Raw genomic sequence first — 25,167 nt, 5'->3', positions numbered from 1 at the left:
ATCATAAGGACGAAGACTACGAGGAGGAGAGAAGGAACTCATCTTCAGAGAGAGAGAAGTTGTATTTGGATGTTGAAGTGAGTTGAATTGAGTTGAGTTGAGATGATAAAATATTGTTAGAATATTATTTTTTTAATATTATTATTATTTTAGGATTTGAAAAAGTTGAATTGTTTATTATATTTTGTATTAGAATTTGAAAAAGTTGTAATGATGAGTTGAGATGAGTTGAGATAAATTGATGATCCAAACGAAGCCAGAGAGAGGGAAGATTCAAGAATCTTACTTAACAAGCAACTTTTATAATATTTATTTTTATCCTTTTTATTTTAGAAAATCTTAAAAACGGATGCGGTATGAATAAAATATTGACACCATCCAATAGGAGGTCAAGACATCATCTTATAATTATTTTCACTATGCCGAGAAGTATGAGATTTTCTCTCATTTCAAGATTGTCTCTCTCCCCGTCCCTTTTCATCCTCCGAAACTCTTCACTGTAAATTTTGAACACAGAATCGATTTGTGGCCAATAGTGCCAAAGCAATGACCTCCACATCCAGAATGTAGAGCCCTTCATAGATTTTTTTTTTTCCTAAAAAAAAGGGTCAAATAACCCAAAAACAAGTGAAGAGATTCTAAGGTGATTCAAAAGTTGTACACTCATCAATGGACAAAGATAAGATTGGTAAAAAAAAATTGAAGCTCTAATATCAGATTTTCAAAGAAGCTTATGCAACAATACTTATTCCTCTCTGGTCTTTGGAGACTGAAAGTGATAATTCTACCCACAATCTGAAAATGGAAAAAGGAAAACACTATAAACACAAAGGAATCCTACAAAGGGATTCCACCTTGATGTGGCACACTGCTCTCTCCCCTATTTTTTTTTTCTTTTTTCTTTCTCCCCTTCTCCTTGTGCCCGCCACCCCTGCCCTTTCTCCTTGCCAGCAATGGTGGTCGGGGAGCACCTCAGGGTAGGCAGAAGACGCCGATGGTCCAAGTGGCACCGTCGGCATGGAGCTCGCGGCAACTCGCCATGCACGTTGGTTTCCATTTCGCACACTGTGTGCGTGGTCGACCGCTGTGCAGCCGCCACTAGGTGCTTGGGGTGATTGGGATCTGAGCCGAAGGCTTGTGTGGTGGACGGTCATTGTCCTTTGGCCATTTGTGGTGGTAGGGAACCATCCTGGGAGGGGGAGAGAGAGAGAGAGAGAGAGAGAGAGAGAGGTGCACACTGTGTGCGTGGTCGACCGCTGCGTGGACACCGCTAGGTGGCCGGGGTGGTCAAAATCTGAGCCGAAGACTTGCGTGGTCAATGATCACCGTCCTTTGACCAATTGTGGTGGTAGGGAACCACCCCGAGAGGGAGAAAGAGAGAGGAAAAGGGGGAGGAGGGGGAGAAAGAGAGAGAAAAAAAAAAGAAAGGAGATGTGACACACTAGCAGTGTATCACATCAGTGTGTGAGATCTCTTTGTATCTCTAGCAGCTCTCTTTTTTTCTTCTTCCTGTAGTTTTCAGGAATGAGACTGCTACTTATATCCCTGAGGTCACTTACCAATACATATAGATTTTGGACAAAATATGTATGTACACACACACACACACACACATGCACGGATCCTATATGAGATTACATGCTTAACTTCATTGTATCAATGTATCTATAGTAATAGACATCATATCATGTACCAGACTCCATAAAGTGTGTCAAAATATACAAGACATCAAGATAAGTATTCTTCAATCAACTATGGTGCAAGCTATATATATATATATATAAGACAACTTTTATACAATCATTTAGAGTGCTTTCTTCAATGCTGCTTAACATATGGCCAAAAATCTTTGTTTGTCTTGGCTGCTTCACCTTTTCTTCTTCATTAAATTAGATCTCAAGTTCCATTTTCCTACATACATAAGTTTTCACAATGTTATGTAAACCTGACCATGTAATTTTTTGGGAATGAAACTCTAGTAACAACAGCCGTATATACTCATGTTTAACTTAAATCCTATACATAATATGTGCAGTGTGGCTATCCCTATCAGCACCCAAAGCTTTATATGCATGATGGAATGACACTTTAACATATTTATATGTGTGTGTCCACTTCGTGTTGCCACCACCACAATAGATGACCCTACATCATCCACCACTAAGATGTCCAATTCCAACACAAAAACATGAAAAATAGCTTATAAATATGGGAAAATAAATAATCAACACAATAACAACAAATACACACATATTTCTATATTTTGCAAGTTTACCTGTTAAACAAGTGTGGCAACACAACAATCAATATTTTCTTGTATGGAGAATTAGTTTTGTTGGGAAAACATGCATGCGCTGATAACTCATCCCCATTCTAGCCAAAATAAAAAATTATTACACCAACCATTGAGATTAAACATTAGCTGACCCACACTCCTGACCTTCCAAGTTTCCAACCACCCAATCATCACTTCAAAAACTTACTCCCAAGTTGTCTTCCGTTAGTTTCCAAAAGGGCCACCACCATGGCCTCTCAAAATATATTTATGCAAAAAAAATCTACTCAAAATCTTTACTCAGCAACCTAAGTCTCTCTTGGAGACTCCTTCTGAGATTGCTACTGTGACATAGAGTAGGACATAAATTTGTTGAATTCAGCTTGCTTTTGTAATAGATCCCGCACATTTGACTTTAGATCCTCAAGCTGGGCCAAAACTTTGCGGGAAAAACCTATAGATGGAGTTTTCCCATTTGCTGTTTAGAATCCATAGATATTGGGGAGTGAGTTATCCATTTTTCAATTCACTTCATAAAACATAAATGCACAACTTGTATGACTTTAGTTAAAAGCATGATTAGAAGTTGTTGTCATGAACTGTGAATGCACATTTACCCAGTGTAAACAGAGGCACTGTCCCATCTCAAAATGAAAAACACATCCTCTAGAGCACCAATAGAAACATAGTTTTCTATTAAAAAAAAAAACCATTCATATCCCTATGATGTCGTGGCTATAAAGAAACCATATATATTTCCCTTATTTTAGAATTAAACAGAGTTTATGAGAATTTAATCAAACAAATGGCATGCGGTATCCCCCAAATCCGTTAGAAACACACAAAGGATGTAAATTTAAGCATTTCACAGTAGTGATGTATTGATTATAAGGAGTAGTTCCTAAACAATGTGATGGTAAAGTCAAAAATTAAATTTTCCAAACTACAATATGAACATGCCCAATCATCTTGCAATCATATAAGCAAGAAATACAATAATTCAAAAAGGCCAATATAGAACAGAGAATGCAAATACGAAAATTATGTAGGTTTTTGTTCTATTTGCAATGCATGAGAATTGATAATTGACTGATGCATGGAATTAGAAAATTAGATGCACAAATGCTCCAAAACTAGTAATACGTTATTAGACAAAAAATCATAGCACAGAACATTATTGGTAGGTAGGTTATGGCCAGAATATTAGAGCACATAAAACAATCTTTAGATGTTAGATTGAAGTGGGTTATACCTTGAATGGAGTAGCAAGGCAATGGTTGTGCACCAAAAAAACAAGTTGAAAGCTGCGGAAGTTGATGTGCAAATACCTACCACTTGTGAGCAAAACATGGATTTAATGGAGATCGGGTCAGAACAAGAGAGAAATTGTCCATGTGAATATTACGACTTCCTCTGAACAATGTGTATAAAAAAGGACGGAGCTTGGAACCCACTTGACATCCCTCAGCGAAATTAGGTTTCACTGAATTTGGGAGAAAGTTGTTAAATGAGATATTCTATTGCAGCAATAAAGTGGACACAAAAAGTAAATTGTCTGTCGCAATCACATGAAAAGTTTTTTGTGCCTGAGTGGAATTGTTGCTTAACATATGAAAGTTGGCAGCTTTATCTGCGGCAACATGTATAAGCCACAAATAAAGAAAAAATCGTCGTAGAGGAAATTTACACTGTTCACATTACAATATCTGACAATTTGCGACATTGTTAACTTAGCCACAACAAATGTTGTTTAGCGACAATTTATGGGACACCAGAAAAGAATTGGCAGCAAAAGGCCGTTTGTGTTATAGTGACTTGCATATCCCTCGATCCACAAGAATATGATCTCTTATTTTGAGAACTTAGGCCCAGTTTGGATTCACAACTCACCTCAACTCATATCACTATTATTCAGTACTATTCATCAACTTTAACTCACAAATCTCACTACTATTCACAACCCATCTCACTACTATGCACAACTCATCTTCGAATCCAAACGAGACCTTAATGACACTTAATTTGGTAGTTAAGGTTGAAGCGAATTCAAGATAGAAAAAAACATATTCTAAATCTTGCTTATTAACATATAAAATATATGAGAAATGCTATAATCATAAAGAAATTTTATAAAAATAAATTTACAAACTAATATGAGTTTATATATTACGTTAGATCTACTTTACAATAAGAGTAGTTTTATAATCTGACGTATCACATCAAACTCATATCAATTTGTAGATTTACTTTTATAATATATCTTTATGACCAAAACATCTCTCAAAATACATTATTAATCCTAAAAATACATATATCTCTTGTATAAACATGTATTCCACGTTAATAGGATCTCCCCTCATCTCACAAGAATAGGATCTACTACTCCTAAACTCAACGGCACCTAATTTGGAGGTTAAGGATTAAGCAAATTTAGGATAAAAAGATCTATCACAAGTATTTTATTAACTCAAAAGATACATTATATGTAGAAACTTTTCACCTATTTAGCATAAAAAACATTTGTATTTTATTTTAATTTTTTGTAATTATACTAACAAACATAGATATGCAACTATTGTAAAAATTTTACAGAATTAGTCAATAAAATATTATTTTATTTGGATTTTGTTCGATCCGGTTTATGAATTAAAAATAATAAAATATTAGATAATTAAGGTTTTGAATTAAAAAAGCTAATATAATATCAGATAATTAAGAAATTAAAATAGATTGCTCAACAAAATACCAAGTAGTGGGGACACTAATCAATCATCTAATAACTATTTTAATGTACTAATCCCAACTTTAAAAACCAAAATCAGTACGAGAATAGCGTCTCCCTCCCACTACTGCGCTTTATTAAGTAACCAAAAAGACCGACCATAAAAGGATGAAGCACCAACGCCACTACCTCCACTGTCCTTCCGCTCTTTTCTCGCTCACAATCTTTCGTTTCCAATTTCTGAGCCCATTCCCAATCTCCAGCCCTTTATTCTTCACTGCCGTTGGATTTGAAGGCTCCGGTTTGCTTCCATTTTGGAGTTAGTTTGAGTTTCATCAGCATGGACAAGGAGGAAAAATCTTTGGTACTCCGGAAGCTAATCGACGTTGCCAACGAGATCTCTGAGATATCGGAATTCAAATGCGTGATCAGGAAGCAGTGTTCTGACCTCGGCAGGAGGTTGAGGCTGTTGACGCCTCTGTTCGAGGAATTGGGAGAGACCGAGGAGAGAGTCTCGGAGGAGGCAGTCAGAGCTCTGGCTATATTAAAGGATGCTCTGGAGAAAGCCAAGGATTTGCTTCAATTTGGTAGCCGAGGAAGCAAGATTTACATGGCGCGTAATTTCTCCTTCTTCTTCTTTTCTCTCTCTCTCTCGCTCTCGCTGTTAGCACTCTTTATTTTTCAAATTATCTATTTGGTTGGTGAGAAAAAGTGACCGAAAACTACAATTTTTAATTATACTATTTTTCTCTTTTGGGACCCTAGAGAAAAACAAAGAAAGCCCCGGCTTTTTCTTTTTCCAAATGTAACTTTGGTTGGGGTACTTGATTTCATCGACATGCCCATTAAGTAGATTCTGTTGTTTGTATCCCGAGATGCGGGTGTGAAGCTCTGCGATTGACTCCTTATGTGTGTGTGTGTGTGTGTGTGTGTTGCAACTTTCATGGTATGGTTTTCTATCCTTGCAGGTACTGAAGGGAGAGCATATCAAGTCTCAATTTGAGGAACTTATAGTTCACTTTGAACAAGCCTTGAGTGATGTTTCCTACCACGATTTTGACATTTCAGTTGAAGTTAAAGAGCAGGTGAACGTTTACATTTTAACTTTTTTTGTTGCTGGACAAGAAGAGCTTGCCTTGGTTTAATTCGTCCACACAGAATGTCCGCTTCTATGCATCCTAGTTTTATACAAAAATGACAACTAGTGTTTCCAATAGGATGAAGAAACCATGTTTTCTTGTCATGGAAACTGTAGTCAGGATGTTATCTTCTTTTTTTTTTTTGTTAGCAAAGACATAAGCGAATTTTGCAAGCACTGATTTGTTTGTTATATATATATATATGTAATTAAATCCATATTATTAAAACCCAAATCGTTCAAAGTAACCTACAAACGACACAAATCCAGTCAAGAGGTTGGATTACACACCGATACATAAGAGAGTACAACACCCTCTGAAATTCCCTATACAACCACAATTAGATAGACACCCAGAAACAATACAGTTAGAGCACAATTGGTAGAAGCACACCTATCAGGCGAATACAACTGGTAGCAAAGTAATTTGCACAAGCTCAAGATGCAATGTAGCAGAACAACTCACTCCACGATTCAAACGCAATTCGCACAGATACAAAATCCACTTGGTTTCGTACCTTATGAAACCAACTTGACCTCTTAGATGGTTTAGAGAAAATAGAAACCCAAACTTCAAACAAAAAGCTTTCCTTCAAATAAACTTCTCAATCTTCCGGCGTTGTGGTAACTTGTATCAGGGTCTCTCACCATACTGAGGCGTACACACGAAAAATAGCTTTTTGCCAAAGTAGTTTCATCTATACGCATCAAAATCATTAACAACAGAGGCCACAAAAATAAGTTAATCTCGAAAAGACAGATCTTTCTTACAGTCCTCTTAAACAAGAGGCAAAACTACAAATCCATCGCTGTGAATCTTCGACAAAAACAAAAAAATGTCTAAAAAATAAAGCCATGAAGCACACAGACCTACCACATGGATTTGGCCACAAAATCGTTTCTTTTCAGATATGGGAGAGATCTCCCTCACAGACACACAAGGCTCGGATCCCATGCAGGAGACCATCGAAAGACCCATAGTTGGAGAAAGAGGCCTCTCCTCAAATCTGCACATGGCTCATTCAAAGTTGGAGAAAGGACACATCTCCCAATGGAATCGCAAAAAAGTCTGCAGCAGTGCACATCCACTGTGCTAAGCCCCTTACACGGAGAGTCCTTGCTGCTATTGAGGGTTTCCAAACAGGCCCTCTCTTGCTGACTTGGAGCCCAAAATGGGGTCTTTTTAGTTTAGAGAGTCAGCATATGGCCCAAAATGGGGTCTTTATCAAGCACCAATTCTCTCGTGTTTTAGCTTAACAAATTTGCAGTCATGTCTAATGGTGTTTTATTTGTGTTTTATCTGTTTTTTTAATGTTAACGTTCATTATTCAAATGTGCTATTTTCAGGTTGATCTTGTGCATACTCAATTTAGAAGAGCCAAGGAACGGATTGATGCACCTGACTTGGAGCTGTACGAGGAACTTCTATCCATCTATGACAAGAGCAATGATATGGATACTGATGCGGGGGCTCTACGTATATTATGCGAGAAGCTCAAGTTTATGGAAGTTGAAGACATCAAGGAAGAATCACTAGCTCTACGGCAGATGGTTGGTTCCCATGATGAAGGCGTAGATCATACTGTAAAGAAGATGTCTATGCTGCTGAAAAAATTTGAACATTATCTGCCGACAGAATATTGCAACATTAGTCCATCATCCAGTAATAATAATTCTGCACGTTGTAGTGACCAGGAATGCACTGAGAAGTGTTCCCAATCACCAGTTGTACCAGAAGATTTTCGTTGCCCAATATCACTGGAGTTGATGAAAGATCCTGTCATCATTTCCACAGGGCAGGTTTGTAATTAAAATAAAGATTTGAGTAATTTATGTTGGTTCCTTGTTCTATTCTTTTGTTGTGTTGGAAAGGTTTTTCTTTATATATTTTCTTGTGGGAAAAATTCTAATATGAAGCCAGTGAGTGTAAATGTTAACCTTCTCTATCCAGTGACTTGTGCTCAATGTGTTTTTTTTAACGAATAATTATAAATTCTCATTTCTGCCTGCCCATTTTCGATTACAAAGTTCCGGAGTTTGATTTTTTAAGAGTGCTGATTTTACTTATAAACTTCTCACGAAGCACTTTCTGTTTTTGAAGACTTATGAACGAGCTTGCATTAAGAAATGGCTTGAAGCAGGACATGGAACATGTCCAAAGACACAGCAGATCATTTCCAATTCCATCCTTACCCCCAACTATGTTTTATCTAGCCTAATATCCACATGGTGTGAGGTGAATGGGATGGAACCCCCTAAACGATCAGGCAATTCACACCAAGGTAGGGTTGCGTATGCTGGTTCAATTGAAATTGTGGAGCTTGAAGCTCTTCTGAGCAAGCTAACCTCTGACAATATCGAGGACCAGAAGACTGCTGCAGGTGAGCATTACAAAAGTTTGAACATCATGGGCTTTCCCTCCGAATTTCTAAGATGGAAGATATGGTTTACTCTTATCTGCAACTTTTGCTAACACGTGCCTCCCTTTCTTTTGAAATGTTCCTGTCTGTATGTCTCTGCCTTTGAAATATTTGATTTTATCCAGCAATGACTTAAAAATATGAATAGGTAAATGTTTGAGCAAGTGCTCTTGATTGCAGTAAAAGATATAAATAAATCTGCCATTCATTTTATATGTAATTTTTAGAGGATGTTCTATGTGTAGTTACTGCACGTGGTAGAATAGAATGAAGAAAAGGAGAACCAATCAAGTGAACCTTGTTATCCTACACGTGTTTAGGCAGTAAATAACCCGTGACTTACAACAGGTTTTGGCTTGTCAGTCACCTATATATATATATATATATATATATATATATATTGTTTGTTTTGCAATAGTGCAAAATTAACATTCATCGCAGGTCACCACTTCCAGTGTTCTGTCATTCTCTCTTTGTTAAACATAAGTTTCATAGAGAGCAAGATTTTTCTTTATCAGACTTCCTTTTATACAGGACTCAAGGACGAGCGTTTTTAATTCCTCACTGAGGTCTCTGAAACCTTTCATAGTTTCATAAATTACATTTTATATAACAAGTTCTAAACTTGTTGCAGGCAAGCTCCGTCTTCTTGCCAAGCACAATGGTGATAACCGTGTGTTGATAGCTGAGGCTGGTGCCATACCCCTCCTTGTTGGCCTCCTATATGTACCTGACATTCACACCCAAGAGCATGCAGTTACTGCTCTATTGAACCTATCTATTTGTGAGGATAACAAAGGTAGCATAATATCTTCTGAGGCCATTCCTGGAATCCTCCATGTGCTCAAGAATGGGAGTATGGAGGCACGAGAGAATGCAGCTGCCACTTTTTTTAGCTTGTCTATGGTGGATGAGTACAAAGTGGCTATTGGTGCATCTGGAGCAATCCCGGCACTGGTAACACTTCTAAGTGAAGGTAGCCAGAGGGGGAAGGTAGATGCAGCATCAGCACTTTTCAATTTGTGCATATATCAAGGGAACAAGGGGCGAGCAGTCAGGGCCGGTGTTGCACCCATGCTGATGACACTACTTACAGAATCTGGTGGTGAAATGGTGGATGAGGCATTGGCCATGATGGCACTTCTGGCTGGTAACCCTGATGGAAAAGTCGCCATTGGAGCTTTGAATGCTGTGTCAACTTTGGTGATGCTAGTCGAGAATGGATCTCCTAAAAATAGAGAGAATGCAGCTGCAGTGCTCGTGCACCTTTGTGCTGGAGATCCTCAGCATCTCTCGGAGGCTAAGGCACTTGGTGTGATTACTCCCCTTGTGGACCTGGCAACAAATGGTACAGAGAGGGGCAAGCGGAAGGCTGTTCAGTTGATTGAGATTATAGGTAGATCTGGAGAGCATCATGAACAAACTCAGATGCAAGCCGGTGCCCATCCTCTGGCTCAGCCATCATATCAGCAATCTGTAGCAAATAGCACAGATGATATCTAAGGTTTTAATTTCCATTTTGTTTCATGTCAAGCATATTATTGTTCAATACTTTCTTCTTTAAGGGAAAGTCAGTCAACTGGCGTCATAATGTGGTAATTTATGTTAGGTAGTCGATAGGTGTAGTAAAGAGTTTTTTTTTTTGGAATGTGTAAGGTTGAGGTCAGATATAATTGCCTATTAATGCAACTCTCTGATGAACTTGAAACTTCTGCAGTGGAACAAAATCTGTAATGGAAAGTATATTTGCCTAAATATTTTTTTTGGAGTCTGCATTCATACGTTTCCTTGTACAATATTATATGCATCTGGATCCCAACCTGGCCCATTGGATCTCAGTCTGTATGCAAAATTGATCTGTTCATATGGCTACAGTCGCTGCTTTCTCGAACATCAACTATTAACTTTTCTTTCTTTTTTGTTTTTGTTTTGTTTAGGCAGTAAGGCAGAGATAAGAAATAGAAGGGAAGGATAGTGAGATTCTGAAGAAAAAGGCAAAACTGATTGTCATTACATTTAAGGCGGTGCCAATTCATGTTTGAGAGTAGTGCTAATCAGTATCAATTGGAAAAGAGAGAATTGCCAATACATTGAGGGTGGAATATTATGTGGTTGTCACTCCAACATGGCCCCAAAAAAAAAAATCATGTGGTGAAGAGAGGCCATTATCTATTCCTTAAAGGTCTCGTTTTTATCCAACCTTTCTTTTTCTTTTTCAACTAATCAGCAGCCCTTTCGCCAAAAGTGAAATTTCCAAGAAATTTCGAATCGACTCTCATGAGTCTTCTCTTTGGAGAGTCAAGTTGGATTTGCAAGATATTTGAATGGGCCTCTCACAAGTCTCATTGCAGGCTGTAGGATATTGGACCATGGATGCGAGTGTGTTGAAAGAAAAATACTTTAGTCATAAATTGATTATATAAAAATAAACTTATAAATTGATGTGACTTGATGTGATATCTCAGATTGTAAAATTGATTTTATGAAACCATATGTGAATTTATTTTGTATAATTTATTTGTACTTGTAGCAGTTATATGAAAGGAAAAATAAAAAAAGGTAGGGAGTCCGTACTTTATGAACCAGATGGATGGAATTTGACCTTGTAGTTTGTCTTGACCTGTGAAATATTGTGAAGGTGTTGGTGCCTGCAGACATTGGCGGTACAAGATTAATGTAAATTCATTTGTCTGCTACGTGCCAACCCTGGTCTTGTTCTTATTTTGAAGTCAACACTAAAGTCGAGGAACAAGATATTCCAAGAATTGGTTTGGTGACTAATTAAGGTCTTCATTAATCACGACTTATAAAGTGGTTACAATGTTGGCATTGACTTGGGTTTGGTTTGGTTTTGACCTATGTGGTACATGCAGTACCGTTGGTTAGACAAAACTTCTATGATTCAAACATTCTCACTGTACTTGGACACGTTATATAGATTGATCTACTCATTATTTCATATTTAGATTAAATTACTTGCGAGGCGCTGTATTTAATATTAAAAAAAAAATCATATGCTTTGTTTTTTTCTTTGAATTGTATGAAGTATTTTGGTCGGAAAATTGAATACTTTTTAATTAATTTATAATTGTATATATGTGTGCGCATGTGTGTGTATATATATATATATATTGACAATGCTAATTGTACTCATAAAAAACTTCATATCCACTTAGTTTTCTTATCTTTCCACAAATTTCTTTAAAAATAAATAAATATTAGAAAAGAAAAAGATTGTAAAAGGCCAAATTGATATGTTTATTAGATTTAGCATTTTCATATAAATATAAATATATATGTATATATATATATAGGAAAATGCTAGTTTGCTCCTTAGGTTTGACCACTAGTACATTTTAATTTTTTTAAATGTTTAAAAGAGTTTGTTTAAAAAATGTTTAAAAAAAGTGAGATTGCACTTAGAGCAATACATACAACCGTAAAATTTGGCATAGTAGAAAGATTATATATATATATATATATGGACAATGTTAGAATGCACACCAAATTAAATGTGCACCCTAAATATGTATACCAGTGTAAATCGATTTTTTTCTTTTTTTTTAAATATTTTTTAAATATCTTTAATCATTAAAAAAATATAAATTTATAAATAATCATTTTTTTAACTATTAAAAAATTAAAATATACGAACGGATACATTTGGTGACTATGAATAGTAATCATAGTATAATTTTTCTAGAGAGAGAGAGAGAGAGAGAGAGAGGGGGATGGGGACAGGACATATATACCTGACAGACAGACAGACTAGCGTATTCTCCGCGCTCTTGGAATTTTTTTTGCTTTTGGAGCTCAATTAGATAAAATAATATCTTTTGCTTCTTAATTAAATCATCTGCTGCATATATTCTATTGTTTTTGGTCTGCTGAAGGATCTTACAAAATCTCTCTTTCTCTCGCTCACACGGCCACCAGATTGATGCGTTGAAGGCTGGCTGGCTAACTATGAAGATATGAACTGGGGGAAAAGAAAACAAACCTAATTTAATTAAATATATATCGATCGGAGTGCTTCCTCACGCAAGCATCCATTCCATGCATATATATATATATATATACACACACATACTTGCATGTATGTATGTATGTGTATGTATATATATATATATATATATATATACACTCACCCGGCCATCACATACATATATATTATAAGAAAGAATATAATTATGCTGTGCTCATAAACAGACCAATTTGTAAATATGGCAATAATATATAGTTGTTGACAATTAATGTCATAAATTATTATTATATTTGGAGGACAAAACACATCAAGAAGTACTTTGTTCTGCATGCGGACGAACACGACACCGCACTTTGCAAAGGATGAGATCCTACACCTATACATGCTATAGCTGAATGCTTGATCTTCCTTCTTTCTTTCTTTCTTTTTTTCTTTCTGTTCTGTTTAATTTATGCAAGAGCGAATTAGCTAGCTCTGAATAAGCATATATATATATATGAAAAATTATTCTCCCACTATTCATTATTTCATACCTTATGAAAAATACCCGTACATCCTATGAAAGAAATACCTATAGGTACTGTGGGGTGTGAAAGTGAATAGTACTGGCTGATGTAGAGATGTAAATTTAAACCGAAAAATCAATCCGGACAGGACCGAACCGGACCGGTTGGTCCGGTTTTGAACCGGTCCGGTCCAGGACTAATTTCTATATTAGGAAAACCGGCCGGATCCGGTCCGATTTCGGTTCTGTAGTTTTCGGGACCGAACCGAACCGGTTGGAAAAAAATATATAATTATATATTTCATATTATAATATATAAATTATAACATAAAATGTTAATCTTAAATATGAACATTTGTAATTTGTTTGATCATATGTTATTAATATAATTATATATAAGATAATGTTATTATAATTTATAAAATAAAAGTTTAATCTTAAAGATAAAAATTTAATTGATCATATGCTTTAAACATAATATATATTAAATTATTACTAATATTTTATCATAAGAAATAACATTTTATTAAATATTTTTTACATTTTAAAAAAATCAGAAAATCGGACCGGACCGGAAACCGGTAAAACCGGAGGTACCGGTTTAAGTGGATAACCAGGGCGTAATTGGTTTTGAAAAATGTAAAACCAGTACATACTGATTTGGTCCTAGATTTTTTTCAAAACTGGATCGAACCGGACCGGTTACACCATTAGGCTGATGCATATATAGAATTCCTATATATATATATGTGTGATTTTACCAAAGTTTATCATATATTTTTATCAATACGATCGAGGGTTGTAATTTTAATATGAAAGATCCCAAATTTCAAATACCTAGAAAAGTAAAGATTTATTATACATGATGGCATACAATTTTTCTTAATTTGGGTACTATATATATACATATACTAATTGTTTGGTAAGACACAATTACTATATATAATTTGAAATGATACATGTGAATGTGTGGGAGTGATCATTAACTAATGACAAAGCATCCATCATCATGTAATGGCTAATTAGTACTATAGCAGGCCCTAGTACTTTTCTTCATACTTAATCTTAAAATAATGCCAATATATAATAATGATAATATATCTGTCATAATAATTGCTGAATTAATGGCCATCTCATGCATGCACAGAATTATTCGCGCCATTCAATTGATGCATCAATTAAGGCTTTTTTAGTTTTGCTAATCATCATCAGTCGACTGCTAACACAATGCAATATATATATATATATATATATATATATATATATATGCCACATATTGTTGGAAAAGTAACTTCATTGGATGCTAATATATATATATATAAGCTAACCTACAAAAGCTGGCAAAAATAGAGCGTTGTTTGGCCCGTAGGCAGGGGACCCATGCAGCTCCATCCAGATTATTAATTTCTTATTCTGGAAAGCATTCTGTGCGGGTGGGACAAATCTTTAAAATAACCTTATCAGATTGAACTTTCTTATCGTTTAGGAAACAATTAAGCTAGCTAGCTAGCTCGCCAGTTTCATCTGGGTCGATCGGGAAATTTAAATTTGGTATTCATGAAATGATCTATATTGAGCTAAAGTCCTGGACATCATGTGCATGATTAAGCACATGTGGGAGAACGTGATCGAGGAGAAGTTGATCAGAAGCAGCTCGATCTTGGAATCTCAGAATATCTAACTTTCTTAATTTCTCCACGGCCTCTTACGTTCATGGAGATTGTCTAAAGAGTTATTAAGAACCTTATAAAAGTAAAGCTGCTGTGTGTGTGCGCGCGCGCGCGCGCGTCTGAGCCATATAGAGGGAGGACTCGCATGCACATCGATCCATGCATGTGGGTTGTGGGCATGATCAACATGCATGAAGAGATCATCATATTGTTGAACGTACAGAAAAAAAAAAAAAAAATAGAGAGAAGGAAGGCCGGCAAGAGATCATCTAGGAACATTTTAACAGATTTGGCTTGGATTTTCGAGCCTTCAAATCCTTCTTGTACCAAGTACTCTATAATTAATTCGTTCGTACAGTTAAGTTCCTTCTTTACATGGCCGGCTACGCCTATTATCTTTGCAGATCATACAGTTTGAGATATATTATTCGAAATTAAATACCCGCATTTCAATATCGAAAATTTCGGATCACTATGATTACGTACCCCTCCCCTTGATTACTGAACACATGCATGAAGGAACCGACAGCCCAACCGTGAGATAGACTAAGATAGTCATCTATGTGACTGTGACTGTGACTGTGGATGTGTGTGTGTGTGAGAGAGAGAGAGATAGAGAGAGAGAGAGAGAGAGTTGCAATGTTTTTTGACGGTTTTGAATGTGCTTTATTCGTTCCTGGCAAGCAGCCTTGGTTCTTGCAAAAGCAAATCCAAACACTCCCCAAGATTCCTTTCTTTCAAGATGACCAACCCCAAGTTTGGAATATATATATATATATATATATATATATATATATATATATATTTGTGTGTGTTTGTATGTATGAATACAGTACTCCATCTTTGTATTAACAGTATTATTGCGGCTATATCTCGGAAGTTTCTTAAAGACTGATAGATGGCGTACGTGTTCTTTGTTATTAATTATTTTATTGCTTTTAAGATTTAGCTCACATTTTTTTTTTTTTGCAATAAGCATGCATTGTGTATAATTAATAATGCAGCGATCCACTAAATTCATCAAACAAAGAATGTTATATATGTGTGTGTGTGTATATATATATATATATATTGTACACTCAATAAAACGTTTTAAAAAGTTTTGATGTTATAACTTCAATCTGGTCGAACATCTTGATCTTTTCTGATCACCTTATTCTATTTTATTTCAATGTTAGTGATGATAAGTCTCACAAACTGTTTTTTTTTTTTTTTTTTTTTTTTTGCTTTATATATATATATATATTCATTACAATAAAAGGAGTGTTACATCTACAAAAAGATGTCATCCAATTGATGTGAGTTGGCGTGGTGAATTATAATCACGTGATCAGTTTGTGAGTTTACTTTTGTAAAATCTATTTGTGGATGAATAATTTCTTTTACATCTACAAAGATATATCATAAAAATAAACTTACAAATTAATGTAACTTGATGTGATATGTTAGATTGTAAAACTTTTTTCTTTTAAATACATCCAACACATATACCACAATAAGTTATATTAATTTATGAGTTTATTTTTATAAAATTTGTTTATGGACGAAGCATTTCTCTTAGATATTCGATAGTTTCAGACATTTCTATCCAACTTTTTGCATATATATTTCAAAATTGAGTAATGTTATACACCACACTCTCATCCTATTTTGATGATATTATATGGTATGTGGCACATTCATCACCATTAGATGATAAAAAATGTACAATAAATGTCATTTAATGGTGATAAATGTGTCACATCATACTTAACGAGATGAAAATCAGATGGTAGTATAATGTATAGAATTTTCTATCAGAATTTTTCGCCATAATTATAATCATCTTAAAAGACAGGCATCATCAATTTGGTTTCTGAAATACGATCTGTTAATTATAACATGAAACCCAGCATTCAAATTCCTATAAAAGCTCATGAGCAGTAAACCTCAAACAAACCAACCAACCAACCAAACCCTGAAACTGTTCGCAAGTGAAGTCCTTGATGTTTGGACCACTCTCAGTGTCAGAAACATGAGCGATCGAATGGGAGCGGAGTAGTATATAACAATGAGGCAGATTCAAACTTCCACGCTGCTACGGAGCGCGTGTACAACAGGAAAAAGACACCACTGTCAGCTTCCTCACACTGACAGAACAGTACCTTATTTTCTTGCGAGTCGTGACGAGACACTCCCTCACGCGCGTGGAAAACGTAAAAGGGACAGACATTCTTCTTTGACTCACGAGTTTGCATAGGCAGGTGATGTTCTTCCCTCCAGATTTCAACATTTATATTCTTCAGCAACAAAGTTCGAGAATTCTGTCTTTAACAGTTTTCAAAAGACGACCCAAATGTCCTATTTATAATTATTATGGCTTTCCTTTTCCTTGTTTGTTTCTGAGTTTTTTTGTTTTTTTTTTTTGGGTCATGGTTTTGAGTGGCATTTTGGCGTCTTTTGAGACGCAGCCTTTGCCTTACTCCCCAAGGACTAATTGGCAAGCTGAGATAGATAGATGGAAGCTCAAGAAATGAAAAGAAGTGTTAGTATATATAATATAATAGCTATCAAAATCACGAAATTAAGGCTTAATGACCTGATCATAGCCTTGAGTCTTTGGTCACATCTACAAATTATTACAAAATCATTCCCTTTACTATATAGATATATATATATATATATATATATGTCATCCAGTCTTACCTACCCATGCAGTCACTGCCATTTCATGATTACTAGTAATTGAGGGGACATAATAATAATAATGCTCTTTCTCATGCAAAAGTAATAATTTATAAAATATGCATACATATATATATAATATATGTGAGTATATATAGAAAACTGTTTATATAAAAAATTATATAAAATAAATTTATAAATTGACGTGATTTCATAAAATTTGTTAAATTTATTTTATAATAAAAATAATTTTATAATTTGATGTGATAAGTTATATTAGTTTCTAAATTTATTTTATGTAATTGTGGCTAAACTATTTTTCATATATATTATATATATGGAAGAATTTTGGTTGTTTGGAAAGTCAGTTGGAAGTCACTAAAGTTGTCGACTTGGAAAACTGCAGGGATTTTGGATCTCAAGCACTGTATCCGAATCCCGTTAAATGATTAACTTCTGGAACTCTGTGTATGGCTGCACAAGATGGTAGAAGAAACAGTCAATATTTTTTTTCCCTCTCCCTCAGAATTTGAAGTTATTCTGAAATATTCCAAACGGATCTCTGCTATTGCAATAGTTTGTGATGTCGGATATATTAGTAAAGCCATGAGATCGACTTGGGATAATGTTCACTACCGATGATCTGCAGATTATGATAGTCACGTAATGCTAAAAAGAAAAAAAAGAAAAAAAGTCCATTTTCTGACCGTCAATTTAGGACTAGACTCACTACAAAAATAGAGTAAGACCGTCTCTAACTCCGATAACGATGACTTGGTCAGATCGTATCAGCAAAAGGTGGTCGTCCCCGCGGTCGTAAGGGTTTTCTGATCACTGTCAAGCATTCTTGCATGCGGTCGAGCGCATTCCCCATGACTGAATGTCAGCTTATACAACACTGCGCAATTGACTGCATATAATAATATGATAATCCAGTGTCGTACGTACAGTTTCTTAACAAGGGATCAATTAAAGTCCATATATTTATCGACACATGATCTGGTCAGGTTTGTTAAAATTCATTCTGATAATACCTGCATTCTCTACGTTCGACCCGACAAATTTCAGATATCAAAAGAACAACCGATGAGGCGATGAGTAAGAACCTAAGAGCCGACATGTTATACGTAGTGGAAGTGGAGCCATTATTTCAAGTTGGAACAAGTATTACATCTGTCGACGGGTGGGGTGATCTGCTCTCAGACTCTCTCATATATATATATATATATATATATATATATATATATATATATATATATATATATATACACACACACACACACACACACATATAAATATGGGTTTTCAAACAGTACTTCCAAATAAGAGATGAGAAAGCGATGCAGATGGAGACAGCTCAATATTGCAATACCTGATCGAGATGAAGCTGATTGATGCAAGATGAATTACCTCACGTAAGTTGATAATTAATTGTTGACGTAATCGTCAAAACAAGAATCAGTACCAAACATATTTAAAAATTTTCAAAAAAAAAAACATCATCTTGGTAGTTGAAATAGAACCCACATGAGGGCCATAAACGTGATGAGATATCCATTCCTGACCATTACTATAGCCAGCAGAAGCCATGCACGCTTCATTAATCGCGTTTCTTATTAACATGATAATTAATTCATGATCTATGTTCCATCCGTACCGTTTCATGCCGTTTGATCTGCGTTCTATGATCTGTCTGTTTCATGATTTAAAATGGAAGTAATTATATCCTTAATTACAACTGTCACACACATATATATAGAAACAGTTAAGTGGAATGAAACGAATTAACGACGTAGCATATTAATTAGTACTGTCTATTCGTCATGATAATGTTTGATTACCCAATTAATTGAAGTGTATTTAGATACTGCTGTTAATTAGTTGGTTGTATGTTAAAATCCTCTGATCATGCATGCCTAACTAATTTTAACTGTGCAATATTAATTAATCGTATTAAAATCACAGTACTCATATCTAAACTGCAGGGCAAAGGTCAAAATTAGTCAAGTTGGCCTAATTTACAACTCTCAACATGATATTAGTAACTTAATTGGTTGAAACTTTGCCAAGATTATTTCTCAGAGCAGCATTCATTTATTATATATATATATAGTAACCGACACGAAACTTTGACAATGTTGTAGATATATAGGAAAAGTGATCAAAACACTAATTAATTATATGAGAAAAGGTTCATGAGAGTCATCTTTACCCAAAAAAGAAAATGGATCTCTGGGATGATCGTCAAATTAGAAATTACATAAACTGTTTGACCAAGATCTTATAAATGAAGGTCAGCTGCTATATATATATATATATATATGGGCCATTTTGTCAGCATAGAAGTACAGCTTGAATTAAAATCCTTGATCAAGACAATGCTTATGATGACAGCATGTCTGGTTGGTTCAAAAACTTCATGATCTCATAACACTCACTATCGTAAACATGTTCATACACTCCAATCTAAAGCTAAAAGAGAAATGATCACAAGAAAAAACAAAAAATGTAAAAGAGCTAATTAAGTGGAAGAAATTACCAAAATTAAATAATAATAATAATTAACCTACCATATTTCTAGGGTTTTCATGAGTTGATCTGGAAACAAGGACGTCCTCGGGATCCGTCGCAAGTTTCTTCATCTTGGACAAGCTAGGAACTTAAAAGGCACGTACGTACGTAGATGCTATGGATTTGGATGAAATTACGTCTTTGAAGTTAATTTTTGAATTTTTGATTGCAGCCACACTAACTAAAAAGAAACCAAAGCTTCATGATCATGGAGATGAGCTTCTTGATCAAACCACGTGGAAGCTAGCAAAACTCTATAAGGGGTTTCTGGTAGTGGAGGAAGAGCTAAAACCAGAAAGATCTGTCCATGCAGTAGTACTTGTATTACCACTCCAATACTGTTCATTGCCAGGGATTCCCGAGAACTGCCTCGACAAATTCAGTTCCTGATTGTTTTCTTCCATTTTCACTGAAGCCGCCTGCTGAGTAACTCCCGAGCTAGACGCCTTGACTCCGCCCTGACTCGCTCCACCCACGTAACTGGATGCATCAACACCACTACCAAACAACCCCGGTACTGAATTAGGATCCAAGCCACCAAAGAAGGGAAACTGCTGTGTTTGCTGCAGCCGCCACTGCTCTAAACCCCCACTCGATAACAAGGATCCTCCTCCATCGGTACCAGCACCTCCTCCCAAAGCGTTTCCTATGTGGAAATTCAAGTCACCAGCCACTCCCATTGGTGCCGAGATCGCGCCGTAATTCAAGCCATAGTTCAAGCCGATCTCGCTTGCAGCAAAGTCGTGAGTGAGTTGATGCAAGTTAGGAGTCATGAAGCGCAGCGGTGGCATAGTCGGGCCTAGGCCTATTACATCCCCGGCGGTTCCACTATTAGAGGGAATTGAGCTGGTGGAACCAGCACTACCGGATTGGCGATCGGCGCTGCTTGCTGGGGACTTTGAACTGCTCCCTTTGCTCCTTTTGTTCCTCCTGCAGCCTCCTCCCACGGGAACATTTCTGAGAGCGCCACCTCTAGTCCAGTACCTTCTGCAGGTCTTGCAGAAGTGGCGAGGTTGGGTGAGGCTGTAATTGTTGAAGTAGCAAAATTTAGTGTTTGTAGATTCGCATCTTGGGCATTTTAATGCGGTCTCTGGCATCGGTATGTTAGCCATGCGAGCTCGATCAGCCATTGAGCCAGGCCGGATCGAGCCGGAGCTGCCGCCTCCATGAGGTTGTGGAGGTGGCGGCGGTGGCGGTGGAGGTGGAAGAAGCTGTGAGCTCGCAGCAGCAGTAGTTCCCGGGGGATGATTTGGTTGCTGTAAAACACAAAGAAAGAAAGCAGATGAAAACAAAATTCAAATATCTGGTATATTCAAGAAGATATTACAAAAGTAACAGGAATATTTATCTTTTGAATTTTCGCTTTTTTGGCAAAGAAACCATAGGAACAAATTCAAGAAACCCTTACCTGTTGCCAGTTGGCTGGATCAAGATAAGCTGGGATGGAAGAAAAAACCATGGTTCTTGCTCTTTCTCTTTTGTAAAGGTTGGATGAGTTTTTTGGGAGAACTGTGTTGGAGAATCAAATCAACAAGAGAGAGAGAGAGAGTTTGCAGAGAAAGAGAAAGGAAGAAAGAAAGAGAGGAGATAGAGAAAGGAAGGTTGGGGGGGGGGGGGGGGGGGGGGGGGGGGGGGGGGGGGGGGGGGATCAATGGAAATGAGGAGGAAAAATAAAGGAGGTAGCTAGGACCCTTTTATGTATTTATATATGTATATAAATTTTAGTTTATTATTGTTTCTTAAGACTAGGCTCTTTTTGTTCTACTACTACTGCTTTTTGGGGTTTAGAGAATGCTATCAAGTTTCTTAACACATAAGCTTCTTTAGTATTCTCTCTGGGAACTGTGCTCGGAGACAGAGATCAGGAAAAAAAAAAAGAGGTTAGTGAGGTTAGTGGTTCTCCTCTTGCATGAAGAAAAGGTGATGTATGAATCTCCCACAGAGGGAGAGAGAGCAGCAACATTCATGTAATTAATTTAGTAGTACTGTAGATAGATATGTCATGCATGGCCATATACATATATCATCCATCATCGATGGGGCAATACCTGCAAGTTTAAATATGATTATATTATAGTAGTACTAAAATACTATATATGTGAGGAATTCATGTGGTAAAGATGAATTATTAGGTTAATAGTAATTAAGAAAAGTGGGTTCTTGGGGAGGTGTAAAAAGTGTCCCGACCCAGCAACCCTTTTCCATGGTCTGCACTGTTCCCTCCCCCATCCATCCCATCTTTTTTTTTTCTTTTTCTTTTTTAATTCTTTTGCATGGGGAATATTATTATAGCTCACCGCCTTCTCCACGCACCCTTCAAGGCCGTGCTTCCACTCATCCATCTTCTTTGTGTGTATATATATATATATATATATATATATATATATTGAAACGCGTTATCAAAATAGAACAGTAGATATGATAAATTAAAAACCAATAATAAATTAATGCATAAATTAAAACCTACAAATAAAGAATTGCATTTTTTAAAATAGGTACAATATTAATCCAACAAATATTATTTATTTTTATGAATTGTTGTAGAAAATAAAATGAAGATAATTATTATTTTTTTCAAATAATATTAAAAAGAAATATAAAAAATATTTTATGAATTATTATGTATAGAATGCTCGCAAGTCGCACCGAGAGGAGTAACAACATCTCTCACTGGGGCAAGCAAAGAGTACTCGCAACCTAGGGCAAGTACACGTAACCCAGTGGAACTTTGAATAGTAATAGTACTCGTATTAAGACGAGCATCGCAAAAGTGTGAAGCTCGCCTCCAAGAGAGAAATCATGCCCAAGGGAGACATGAATATTCGCACATGAAGCAAGCAAAGAGTGCTCACACCGGAAAGCAACAACATCATCTCACATCAAGTAAGCAACGAGTGCTCGCAACCCAAGAGAGAAGAAACTCAGGACCAAGGCCTGTATGCTAGTACTTATGCTCATCTCAACCTTGGATTTCTTCTCTCCCAGGTTGCGAGCACTCATTGCTCGCCGAATGTGAGATGTTGTTCCTCACCTGGTGCGAGAGCCCTTTGCTCGCTTCATATGCAAATACTTATGCTAGCCTCGAGCGTGATTTTTTTCCTCCTGGAGTAGAGCTTCACACTTTTGGAAAGAAAAGTAAAAAAAACAAAAAAAAAAACGTGTAAAGGCGCCAAAAAGAAGACATCAAGATCCTCGAACACAGGGCAAGCAAAACGACCAAAAGTCGCCTCAAACACACATCTTCCATTGCACAACTAGGGGTATTTTAGGCAAAAGACACATTTTTTCACATCTGATAAGGATAATCATGCAATCTTAAGTTCACAATCATACGAATACCATCAGGCAAAACAAAATAGACACATCATAGATATGTTCCCCCCCCTCCCCCTTCCCCAAAAAAAAAAAAAAAAAAAACACAACCCTAAATGTAATGTAACCATTAACACAAATCGTTGTTCATATACTAATAGGTGCTTTTATAATAGAGATATATATATATATATATATATATATATATATATATATTTCGAACCCATAGCTGATTGTTTGAAAAATTCTATCCCCAACTCGTTAATCAACATTACCTTCCGATCCCATAACAAACTCTATCCACAGTCTCCTTCATCACCATTCCTTTATGTGACATCTAATGATTGGATAGTGTATTGCATTTCTCAGCTTGTTTACTTTGGTTTATTTGTTTTTTTAGTATTAAGACAGTCCCATGAATCTAAAACTTTTATTTAAGGCCTAATAGATTTTCAATTTAAATTTTTTTTCATTGGATTTACAAAATTCATTAATTAGCTAGGTTGCTTCGTAGTCCTCCCACACGATACTCAATGAGAATGTGACACGTAAGAAAATCAACCCTGAAGTATAAAAAACAACAAAAAAGTGCCACCTCAACTTAAAAGTATTAATATATATTTAAAAACTAATAAAGTAATTTTATTTATAAAAAAATGATTTATGCAAGGCATAGGGCGTGTAAGCCTCCTCATGAAGGTCATTAAAAATATAAATAAATAAATAAATAAAGAAGAAGAAGAGGAGGAGGAAGTGCTTGAAAAAAATCTATTTTTACTGTAAATCCTACCTTTTTTGAAAGAATTGCACGAAAATGGCCCATTCTAAACTTGTATTTAGGATTAATCATTGAAAAATAACAATATTATTAAAGAAGTACAGTAATACCATATAATTCTAGTATAGGTGTTTTGGACGTGTTTCACCTCCATCACCTCACGATTACATGTAACTAAAGAGTAGAGGGCTTGAGGGTTCAAGATAATGCATCTGATGCCTAAATCAGTGACTAAAAATAATAACAATAATAATAATGAATTTGATCCCTTTTACGTACTTGGGTTCTTCTCTTATATAGAGCCTTAGAACCATTCTGTTGTTTAAGTGATAATAGATATATCTATTATTCAAATTCAAACTTGGGGATGAGGGTTCTTGCTCTAATGGACTGTTATAATAACTGTCCTTTCTTTATCGCCGCTGGGTCGTTACTTAGTCAGCAATGGGAAGTGGGTTGGGCCCTTCTCGGCTTTAATGGGCCCCTTCAGTATTTGGACTCAAATTATAAGTAAGTGAAGGCCTAGGCCCATATTGTCTAGGTAAAAGGAATGTCCTCTCCAGTTACCCCACGAAGTCTCATTACATCTGGTGTGATGGGACTTGAACCTAAGCATCGTTTCAGTTTTCGAGGAGTGTCTGAGCTCTGTTTCACCTTCATTTTTTGGGCATGTCAACTGTCACCTCATGTTCATTCCTATTTAATGCCTCTTTGCTATTAATTTCCCTCATTTTTCAAACTTCTGCCTCTTTCACATTTCTTGCTCTATTTCTGAGTTCTTGCTCTCCTTTTGAGTTCTTGATCTCTTTCCGAGTTCTCATTCTCTTTTTGAGTTCTTATTCTCTTTTCTTTCTCCATGGCTTACTCTGTCAATTTGAGGGCCCCTACTCCAAACCAGAAGGCTATCGATGCCAAAGGTATGGTTGTTTCTGTTGCCCTTTACTTTGCTATGTTTACCATGGGGCTTTGATTGCCCTTCATTCTACCAGCCCGCAACGTGTTAGACGTCCTAGGGCTTGTCCCAGCTCAATTAGTGCCCAATGCCTGGAGAATTTTGATGGCGTGCTGCATTTTGTGGCGAAGGGTACTGGAACCCGTGGGCAATCAATATCCAGACTTAACAGCCC

General features: G+C 36.1%; 2 protein-coding genes across 3 annotated transcripts; one reads left to right on the top strand and one right to left on the bottom strand.

The window, feature by feature from the left end:
• Positions 1 to 5,098: 5,098 nt before the first annotated feature.
• LOC121264858 (U-box domain-containing protein 13-like) lies at positions 5,099 to 10,898 on the top strand. 2 transcript variants are annotated; one of them, XM_041168175.1, is made up of 6 exons: positions 5,116 to 5,610; positions 5,966 to 6,082; positions 7,483 to 7,935; positions 8,237 to 8,516; positions 9,190 to 10,059; positions 10,493 to 10,898. In XM_041168175.1, the coding sequence occupies exons 1-5, from the start codon at positions 5,338 to 5,340 to the stop codon at positions 10,056 to 10,058; spliced, it is 1,992 nt and encodes a 663-aa protein (XP_041024109.1). In that variant the 5' UTR covers positions 5,116 to 5,337; the 3' UTR covers position 10,059; positions 10,493 to 10,898. The 2 variants fall into 2 exon arrangements, with proteins under 2 accessions (XP_041024111.1, XP_041024109.1); XM_041168177.1 differs by lacking the exon at positions 10,493 to 10,898 and having other exon boundaries at positions 5,099 to 5,610; positions 9,190 to 10,308.
• Positions 10,899 to 19,660: 8,762 nt separating this feature from the next.
• On the bottom strand, positions 19,661 to 21,563 carry LOC121264859 (dof zinc finger protein DOF5.1). Its single transcript, XM_041168178.1, has 2 exons — positions 21,359 to 21,563; positions 19,661 to 21,206 (listed from the first exon to the last, which is right to left on the bottom strand). The coding sequence occupies exons 1-2, from the start codon at positions 21,407 to 21,409 to the stop codon at positions 20,205 to 20,207; spliced, it is 1,053 nt and encodes a 350-aa protein (XP_041024112.1). The 5' UTR covers positions 21,410 to 21,563; the 3' UTR covers positions 19,661 to 20,204.
• Positions 21,564 to 25,167: the final 3,604 nt, after the last annotated feature.

This window comes from Juglans microcarpa x Juglans regia, chromosome 5D, assembly GCF_004785595.1.
Source record: "Juglans microcarpa x Juglans regia isolate MS1-56 chromosome 5D, Jm3101_v1.0, whole genome shotgun sequence".
Classification (NCBI taxonomy): Eukaryota; Viridiplantae; Streptophyta; class Magnoliopsida; order Fagales; family Juglandaceae; genus Juglans; species Juglans microcarpa x Juglans regia.
The sequence above is the reverse complement of the archived record's forward strand: the minus strand, read 5'-3'. Positions and strand labels throughout refer to the sequence as shown.

What these genes read in the sequence shown, in the direction of transcription:
- LOC121264858 (XM_041168175.1), top strand. Translation starts at nt 5,338, where the DNA reads ATGGACAAGGAGGAAAAATCTTTGGTACTCCGGAAGCTAATCGACGTT. An exon ending in GAGGAAGCAAGATTTACATG is followed by an intron (nt 5,611 to 5,965) that starts GCGCGTAATTTC and finishes CTATCCTTGCAG; the next exon opens with GTACTGAAGGGAGAGCATAT. An exon ending in GGACCAGAAGACTGCTGCAG is followed by an intron (nt 8,517 to 9,189) that starts GTGAGCATTACA and finishes AACTTGTTGCAG; the next exon opens with GCAAGCTCCGTCTTCTTGCC.
- LOC121264859 (XM_041168178.1), bottom strand. Translation starts at nt 21,409, where the DNA reads ATGGTTTTTTCTTCCATCCCAGCTTATCTTGATCCAGCCAACTGGCAA. An exon ending in ATCCAGCCAACTGGCAACAG is followed by an intron (nt 21,207 to 21,358) that starts GTAAGGGTTTCT and finishes TGTGTTTTACAG; the next exon opens with CAACCAAATCATCCCCCGGG.